The sequence below is a fragment of the Sphaeramia orbicularis genome, chromosome 8 (assembly GCF_902148855.1).
Source record: "Sphaeramia orbicularis chromosome 8, fSphaOr1.1, whole genome shotgun sequence".
NCBI lineage: Eukaryota > Metazoa > Chordata > Actinopteri > Kurtiformes > Apogonidae > Sphaeramia > Sphaeramia orbicularis.
This window is the reverse complement of record NC_043964.1, coordinates 52,170,617-52,180,319: the sequence shown is the minus strand read 5'-3', so window position 1 is coordinate 52,180,319 and position 9,703 is coordinate 52,170,617. Positions and strand designations below refer to the sequence as shown.

At 42.0% G+C, this 9,703-nt stretch overlaps 1 protein-coding gene across 3 annotated transcripts; it reads right to left on the bottom strand.

Annotated features, from left to right (window-relative positions):
- Positions 1 to 2,573: 2,573 nt before the first annotated feature.
- On the bottom strand, positions 2,574 to 9,703 carry LOC115424965 (keratin, type I cytoskeletal 47 kDa-like). 3 transcript variants are annotated; one of them, XM_030142393.1, is made up of 3 exons: positions 8,394 to 9,673; positions 8,112 to 8,268; positions 2,574 to 3,357 (listed from the first exon to the last, which is right to left on the bottom strand). In XM_030142393.1, the coding sequence occupies exons 1-3, from the start codon at positions 8,534 to 8,536 to the stop codon at positions 3,352 to 3,354; spliced, it is 306 nt and encodes a 101-aa protein (XP_029998253.1). In that variant the 5' UTR covers positions 8,537 to 9,673; the 3' UTR covers positions 2,574 to 3,351. The 3 variants fall into 3 exon arrangements, with proteins under 3 accessions (XP_029998253.1, XP_029998251.1, XP_029998252.1); XM_030142391.1 differs by lacking the exon at positions 2,574 to 3,357 and having other exon boundaries at positions 6,305 to 8,268; positions 8,394 to 9,552; positions 9,652 to 9,703; XM_030142392.1 differs by lacking the exon at positions 2,574 to 3,357 and having other exon boundaries at positions 6,305 to 8,268; positions 8,394 to 8,464; positions 8,977 to 9,673.

The following is a 9,703-nucleotide window of genomic DNA, read 5'->3' as shown; positions in this document are numbered from 1 at the left end:
CTCTTCCTTGTTCTCAGCAGTGGCCAGGTCTGTGTACTCTGTTCTACAGAACCTCTGAGCATTAGACCAGGACAGCGGAACTTCAACAAGGGTATAGGTGCGTATAAAACTGACAGACAGGCCATAAGGTGAACCATGAAAAGTGGCTAGAAAATGATTTTCGTTCCCATGTCTGGGCACTACTTTTTAAATGCATTTTTGTTTAGACTGTACCCTCATGGACTTTGGGTTAAAAGTTCTCCGCAATATATCCTGCAGTTTTTTGTCACAAGCCATAAATCTATCAATCAATCAATCAACCTTTATTTATAGAGCGCATTTCATGCACAGATGCAACACAAAGTGCTTTACAGAATTAAAACAATTACACAATAAAAACAGAAAAACAATTACAAAGAAAACCCCTCCCTCCCACCCTCCATACTAGACACGCACACACACACTTACACACGCACACACATGCACACAACAGGGAGACATGGCATGGCACTGAGGATCAAGGAAACGCCCCCTTTGGGGCCGTCCACACTGGGAGGAGCCGCAGGCCGTGCCATCGGGGGGACCGGCACCCAGGCCCCCCGACTCCGACAGACAGGTGGACCCCCACATCGAAGGGAGGACCCCCAGCCAGCCGGGCCAAAGGGACCCAAGGACAGTACCCCCACTAGCAGACCAGACACAGCTCCCAGTGTGGAGGACCCCCCTGAGGAAACACTGGCGTTAAAAGCTAAAGACTAAAAGCATAACATAGGACTAAGAGAATAAATAAAATAAAATAAATACAGTACCAAGAGTAAAATACGTAAGATTGTAAATAAAATAGAATACATAAAGTATCAGTGATAAATAAAACAAAATAAGAGCAAGAAGAGTTTAAAAAATTAGTTAAAAGCCTGATTAAAAAGGTGTGTCTTTAATCTTCTTTTAAAAATAACAACAGTCTCTGCAGTCCTGAGGCTCTCCGGCAGGCTGTTCCACAGGTGGGGGCCATAGTGGCTAAATGCTGCCTCACCGTGGGTTTTTGTTCTGGGTTTTGGTATGGTTAAAAGGCCAGTGCCGGAGGACCTCAGAGTCCGCGAGGGTTGATATGGTAAAAGCAGATCAGATAAATAGGAGGGCGCAAGGCCGTTAAGACATTTAAAAACCAGCAAGAGAATCTTAAAATCGATCCTGAAGCGTACGGGGAGCCAATGCAGCGACTCTAAAACCGGTGTAATGTGCTCCCGCCCTCTGGTCCTTGTCAGCACGCGTGCGGCTGAGTTTTGTAATAATTGGAGATTTAAAGTACTCCTTTTGGGAAGACCAGAGAGCAGGGCATTACAGTAATCTAAGCGACAGGAAATAAAAGCATGCATTAGCACCTCCGTACTGGCCTGAGAGAGAAACGGGCGGACTCTGGCTATGTTCTTAAGGTGATAAAAACCTGTTTTTGTTATATTTTTGATATGTGGGATAAAATTCAGCTCAGAGTCAAAAATCACGCCCAGATTTTTTACTGATTGTGTTGGTTTAAGATCTTTTAGGTTTGGTAAAAGTTTCTCTCTCTGGCCTTCAGGACCTATAACTAAAACCTCAGTTTTGTCCTGGTTGAGCTGTAGGAAATTCTCTGCCATCCATGACTTGATGTCTACAATGCAGTTAAAAAGGGCATCAATTGGCCCTGTGTCATCAGAAGAAATGGCGATGTATAGCTGTGTATCATCAGCATAACTATGGAAGCTGATGCCGTGTCTCCTGATGACGTCCCCAAGGGGAAGCATGTACAGATTAAAAAGAAGTGGACCTAAAATTGAACCTTGGGGAACCCCACATCCAATTTCATGTGTTCTTGAGGAACATGTATCCATACTTACATAAAAGCATCGGTCTGTGAGATAAGAACAAAACCAGTTAAAAACACTACCGGAGAAGCCGACTAGGTGTCTGAGTCTATTTAATAAAATGTGATGGTCTACCGTATCAAAAGCGGCGCTTAGATCCAGTAGAACCAACACTGTGAGCTTTTTATTATCAAAATTCCACCTGATGTCGTTTAAAATCTTTAAAAGTGCTGTCTCGGTACTGTGGTTCCTCCTAAAACCAGACTGATGTTTCTCTAAAATGTTATTTCTGATTAAAAAGTCAGTAACTTGGTTGAAAGCCAGTTTTTCTAAAATTTTACTTAAAAACGGTAAGTTGGATACAGGTCGGTAATTATTAAGAATGTTGGGGTCTGAGTTGCTCTTCTTCAGAAGGGGCTTCTGAAGAATGTATATGAATGTAAAATTCTATATGAATGTAAAATTAAAAACCGAAAATTCTGTGATGCTAGATTCACAAGTTTTATTTATCAACATTCATTTTAGTTACACAAAAACTCTCACAAATTGATATTTATACATATTAACATTTTAGACAAGTCTTGATGAATTATTACCATGCAATGTGAATTTAGACCATGAAATCTTGGAAATTTGTGGAAAAAAGCTTCTACTGATTTCACATATTACACATGGTGAATTTTGCCACACACAAACATCAATGTAACAGCATTGCTTGACATTTACAGTGTTTACAGTTGCAGGGTTTCTTTTCTTCTTTTAACAATGATGCGTTTGTCATGTAACAGTACATGTTTTTTAATAGATCTCGGCCTGGTTTTTTACACAGTACACTGTAAACTTTTATTTTTGTTCAATGGATGCTTTTTTATGGTTCTATAACATGTCTAATCATCACCATCACTGTCAGAAACATCATCCCATGTAGCTCTTTCACTGATCTGTGTAGGCGGCAGCACTATGTGAATGTTCAGAAGGAAACAGAAGATAGACAGTCTTGCTGACATACAGGAACACCTGTCTGTATCACATTTGCCTTGTTTCCAAGTGCAGTGGATGAACTGCAGAACACTTTGAGGAGCAGGATTTTTAGTCATCCAGGTCACTGTTGACTCCCCATCCTCAATGTGCCATCCACTACCAATGGGTGAGGGTGCACACATAATACCTTTCAGACAGTGTCTCATTATTGCTGTTTGGTAGTTTGCCCTTTTGCAGTGTTGGTTTAGAGCATCACATGTTGGAGGCATGGACAGGGCAAACTACCAAGGAGCAATAATTAGACACTGTCAGTAAGACTGGGTGGCCATGGCTCAGATGGTAGAGCAGGTCGTCCAATAACCGAAGGGTCGGCGGTTCAAATCCTGCTCTGTCCTAGTCAGTCCATTGTGTTCTTGGGCAAGACACTTCACCCAGTGCCACTCACTCTGGTGTATGAATGTTTGGTGGTGGTGGTTCACAACAATAATAATTCTTTGCCTGATGATCTGCTCACAGAAGAGAAGATCTTGTAGCTGACATTGAAGGCGGCTCATTTCTGAAACACACACACACCTAGTTTCACTAAGCTGCAAGCAGCATTGTGTGTGAGAGAGAGAATGAGTTATGATCAGTAATAGCAGAAGCAGTAATAATAATAACTAGACAATTTCCACACGCGGAAATCGTGAGAGGGGCTCGGGGGTCGGGGGGGGGGGGGGGGGGGGGGGGGCACGCCGTCGCAGAAGACTACTAAATTAAAACTAGACAATTTCCACACGCGGAAATTGTGAGAAGGGCTTGGGGGGGCATGCCGTCGGTTCCATTCTGAGGTCGTGAACGATAACAGGTCCCGCTCGCGATCGCAAGGTCGCGTCCACATCCAGGCCCAAGTGGCGCACAGCCAAGGCAAATTTCCGGGACCACTAGATGGCGCTATGAATCGGATTCAATATCGCTGTGTCATTTTGTTCGAGGCAAGAACAACATCAACCAGGTCAAGTTTGGTGCTGATCGGACAAAAAATGACCGAGTTACCGTGCTGAACCACTAGGTGGCAGTGCTCAGCCAGATTCAGTATTATTTCATTCAGGGAAGTCGTAACATCAACCAGGTCAAGTTTGGTGGAGATCGGACAAAAAATGACAGTTACCATGCGGGACCACTAGATGGCAGTATGAGTCTAATTCAGTATCATTTCATTCAGTCAGTATTTACACCTTGCCCCCTACCCCCTTCTTAAATTCTACCTATACCCCTGCACCAATGTAATTTGACATCTGCCAAGGGCCTTACCCACCAACACAATGGCTATATCACAGGGCTAACATCATGATTTAACCAGTGGCGGCTGCTCGTCTTTCAGACAGGGGAAGCTCATTGTCGGCTTACATCAAAAAAAAAAAAAAAAAAAAAAGTCAAGTTATTTAAACATAAATTTGGCCCTCCATTCCTTTTTAAGAAAATGCTCAGTGACCTTATCGTACCAGTAGGCGTCTTTTCCAGGGACTGGACCAGTGTCCTCTCTGCTTAGATTGCCTTGGCCCAGTGTGTTGTGGGTGTCAGACTTCAGCCTTTTTAAACTACAGATGCTCCTTTCACTCTGACCTAGCCGACAGTTTGATTGATTTAACTATCTACAAAATGATATTAAACTCGAACAAGAAATAATTCAATTATGGAACTGAAACAAGAAAACGCTGAAATTATGTTAAATTGAAACAAGGAAGTACAATGAGTGTGTTTTATTTACAGTGCAAGAAATGAACGAGTAATTTTGCAGTGGTTTCAATCTCAATTTCACAGCAGAATGCGTGATGGTATTAAACTGAACTGTGTCAGTGAAAGAGGAGATCTCAAACTAGCTGTCAATCAAACGGGATTCAGCCTTTCAACTGATCCTCCAATCAGCACGTGGGATTCTGGCGTCCGGCCCGGCGGAGCTCCGCCCACAGCTCCATTCACCCCCAGAGACGCCCGGCGTCTGGGGGCGGGACAACATCGTAGCATTTATCCAATTACCGTCCAGTTTTGAGGCAATGAAAAAAACTGTTCCACTCAGTCCCATTGAAGCCCAGAGACGACCGCAGTCTACGGACAAATGCACTGAGCAGAGATGGAGGAGAAAACAGAGACACAGGAATGGAGGAGAAGTGAACGACATCGAGTCCGATGATTTGTGATAAAGCTGATTCTGAACAAACTCGTCTTTGAGATGAACGTGTTCTAACACATTTGTAGTCAATGAAATGTCAACACAACTGTACATATTTGACCATTTAATTTTCGTAATTTTAGGGGAAGCCGGGCTTCCCTTGCAGTCTGTGAGAAATCGCCACTGGATTTAACCATATTGGGAGAGCCATACTATGGTGTAAAGTTTTCACCATCAAATCAATCAATCAATCAATCAATCAGTAATATATATGTAAAATACATTTTAATATAATGTTTATGTGTATGTGTATTTGTATGTTGTATATATTGTAAAAAAAAAAAAGTGTATGACATTGATAACTGATATTTAAAAAATTATTTGATATTTAATTTTTTATTAAATATTATTTATTTAATTTGATATTTACTTTTGTTGTCCATCTTTGACGTTGCCATTTGCTGCCATTTGCAAGTTGATGTTTGTCAAAACTCTTGCTTATTAGGTGTGATAAAATATTTTTTTCCTCTAACCAATTATTAGGTTGTAAAATAGAGGGAATAAAAGTTTACACTGAATATATTTTAGGATGATAATATCGTAGAAACTTCTGAGAACTTTGTTATTCTTGCAAAAAATAGACATAAATTTTTTGTCCATCCGTGACGCAGTAGTTATTGATATTTTTTATTTAGAAATATCTGAAACTAAATTTGGCCCTTTGAGTATGTTTAAGATGGCATTTAGACCTTTCGAATTCTGTGTAATATTTGTCTTAAACTTGTCTGGTTCAAAAGTTATGAATCAAAAAGTAGTGGGCTGTCCATCTGTGACGCCCTTGACCTCACCCAGTAGTAGTTTTTTCCCTTAGTTTTTATGATTAGAATTTCTGTGAGCCTAAATACAACATTTTCAATCTGACATATACATACATACATATATATATATATATATATATATATATATATATATATATATATATATACACACACATATACATATATATACATATATATATATATATATATATATATATATATATATACACACACATATACATATATATACATATATATATATATATATATATATATATATATACACACATATATACACACATATATACATATATATATATATATATATATATATATATATATATATATATATATATATACACACACATATATATATATATATATATATATATATATATATATATATATATATATATATATATATATATATATATATATATACCTACTGAGAAAAGTGCAAAATTGTTCACTCCACACAGTTTCAGAAACGCACTTTGCCTGTTAGGCTACGGTGACTCGTTGCATCTCTATGGGGGCCCAAGGGAGAGGGGGGCCCATGGGAAGTTAAGATTTTTTTGTTAAAGTTTTTTTTTTCCTGTTGTTCAACTAAATTATATGATAAATATGGACCTATGTGCAAGCTTCACACATTAGATTTTATAAATTGGTATATAATTGTATTCTGCATCTCTATGATAGAAGAAATCTTATCATGATGTCACAGTTTTAAAAAAATAAGTCAGGATTTCAGATAAGAAAGGAAAGAAAAGGGAGAGAAGGCAAAATGAAGGAAGTCAAGTTCTGACCAACTTCTTTTCAAAGAAAGATGAACACAAACTTTTAAACACACAAGATGAAATGGCATTATTAGGTGCCGTGTTGTTTTCCTGATAAGTTCACTGTTTTTACACTGCTGTAATTCGGTCATTTCTCACAGTACAAGGAAGAAAAACACATCTGTGTTCCAGAGCTCTTCGTGTCAGTCATGATCATTTTAGTTTTCACCTATCTTTTACGGTTTTTCAGTAATGAGCAGATGTTTGGGACCTATTCCACAGCTCTTTCTGCCTGTCTCTCTGCAGTCTGAGCACACTCCAAGCACACTCCCCCCTAACAGCCTGAACGTCACCGTGGCAACAACAGGTCATTAAGGGTCATTGGAGTCACATTCCATTGGTGCAGGGGTAGAGGTAGAATTTAAGAAGGGGGGGCAGCTGTAAATACTGACTGAATGAAATGATACTAAATTAGACTGATGCTGCCACCTAGTGGTCCTGCACGGTAACTCTGTCATTTTTGGTCCAATCAGCACCAAACTTGACCTGCTGATGTTAGTCTAGCCTTAAATGAAATGATACTAAATCAGGCTCATACTGCCACTTAGTGGTCCCCTATGGTAACTCAGTAATTTTTGGTCCGATCTCCACCAGACTTGACCTGGTGTACGTTAGTACTTCCCTGAATGAAATAATACTGAATCTGGCTGAGCACTGCCACCTAGTGGTCCTGCACGGTAACTCGGTCATTTTTTGTCCGATCAGCACCAAACTTGATGTGGTTAATATTGCTCCCGCTCTGAACAAAATACTGAATCTGGCCCACAGTGCCACCTAGTAGTCCTGCACGGTAAGTCAGTAATTTTTGGTCCGATCAGCACCAAGCTTGACCTGGTTGATGTTGTTCTTGCCTCGAACAAAATGACGCAGCGATATTGAATCTGATTCATAGCGCCATCTTGTGGTCCTGGAAATTTGCCTCGGCTGTGCGCCGCTTGGGCCTTGATGTGGACGTGACCTTGCGATTGCGAGCAGGACCTGTTGTCGTTAACAACCTCAGAATGGAACCGACGGTGTGCCCCCCCCCCCCAAGCCCCTCTCACGATTTCCATGTGTGGAAATTGTCTAGTTTTAATTTAGTAGTCTTCTGCTTCTTAGTGTTGAACCATATGTTGGTTATTATCAGAATTTATGATCATGTACAGTAAATATCCTGCGTATATCAATCCTCTTATTTCATATATCGGCCGATATATCGGCTCTTGGCTTTTTTTTTTGCCCCCACTATCGGTATCTGCCCCAAAACTCCCATATCGGTCGGGCTCTACAAGTCCCACTATGGAATGTGAACCCATGGCTCTGGGACCCAGGGTTTTCGAGCTGGACAGTCTAGGAGACACTAGGACTGGGTCCAACTGGTCCAGGTGGGTGCAGCTCATCTGTGGCAGTGGTGTCCTTCTGTTGTCATTAAACCTGCTCTCTCAGGATGGTTCCTCATCTCCATCTGGTGGCTTTGCTCAGTTTGTCCTGTGGGTCCGGGTTTTGGGGGATGGCATCCACTCACCTCCTGGTTGTTCTTCTTGAGGATTTCCAGCTCCTCCTCCAGATCCCGGATCTGCGTCTTGGCGTCAGATCTGGTCCGTGTCAGCCGGTCCAGGATCTGCTTCAGTTTGGCGGCGGTGGCCTCCGGCGACTGCGGCGCCGCCGGCTCTTTCTCACTCCTGCAACATGACGACCACAGGTGAGGATGAACCAAACTGCAGCAGCTCAACAAATCTGAACTCATGAGGACAAACATGTCAAAGCGCAGTGGTCTGCAACTCCAATAACCTGTGTTTGGACTCACTTGTTCTTCAGGTGTCCATCAGCTGTCTGGGCGTCGCCCATGGATCCGTACACCTGGACGGCGGTTTGGGTCTGCAGACAACAAACACACACATCACACAACCACGTCCTCCTCTGATCTTTCCAGTGATTCAACTCCATCATGTCTTTATTCCAGGTGAAAGTCCATGCAGGTCCAGGACCTCCTGGTCCTGGACTCTAGTGGTCCTGGACTCTAGTGGCCCTCCTCTGGTTCCCTTTAAATCCTTCTGTTCACTCTCATTATATTCAGCTGGGTCTGTTTTCAGATCTACATTCCTCTGTCTCCTCAGGTGTTCCCCAGGGCTCTGACCTCCATCCACTTTTATTTTTAAAGCGGTGGAAAAACTTTTCTTGACTCCTTAACATTTTGTTGGACCTCAGATCTCCTAAATATTTGTGTCTAAATGTAGTTCGGTTCTAAAGGTGTGGCTCCATCACACACACACACACAAAAACTAAATGCAGCCAATGGTTGGAATCAGCTTCAACACATGCTGATGTGTATATGTGTGTGTTTGTGTGTCTGTGGATGTGGGTCTGTTGTATCCGTGGACTGGACTCACCTTGGACCTGATGATGGACATGGTTTGGAAGCAGGCGGTGTAGTCTCTGGAGGCGGAGTCTCCTCTGCTCTCCACCCACTGATCAGGTGGAAACTTACCAGAAACCTGACCCTTCACTGGAACCCATGTCTGGACCTCGGCCTTTGTGAACTGTGACTCACAAGGAAACGTTCTTGTGTTTACTTCTGTAAATTAAACCTTCTGATTCCACAAAACATGCTCTGCCAGGTAAATGTGTTGGGTCAGTAAACATCGGTTATAAACATCAGTTATCTGAAACCAACAGGTGTGGACGAGTACTGTGGAATCCACCTCTGATCATGAAACTGATAACACCTTGTTATTTGTTTTTTCCACTTGTAACGCTGCTAGTACGAACCCGGAACCCAAATGCAGAACTAGGAGGCGGATGTAAAAGTTTACAGAGTTTATTAAATTCAGGTATCACAAAAATACTGGCTGTGATAATGAACAGGATCTTGAGGACAGCAGCCAAGGAAGTCCTCGAGGGATTCGTCCTCCGGGCGAGGGACACGAACCCACAGTTAGTCTCCAGGTTTTGAGTCGGCACGCCGACTAGGGAGAAGCAGAGGGAGGTCAGGGACGGAAACAGGTCAAACACGGGAGAGCAAACAGACAGGCAACAGGACATAGGGGTAAAGCTAGCTCACGTACCAAAAACCAGGCGAAGAGGTCAAAATCCAGGAAGGCAGATGGAGGCAGACAA

Bases quoted from the DNA above. Each gene is read 5' to 3' on its own strand.
- LOC115424965 (XM_030142391.1), bottom strand. From the start codon at position 8,536: ATGATGGAGTTGAATCACTGGAAAGATCAGAGGAGGACGTGGTTGTGT. The intron at 8,269-8,393 runs GTGAGTCCAAAC...GTCATGTTGCAG, and splicing joins GATGGACACCTGAAGAACAA to GAGTGAGAAAGAGCCGGCGG.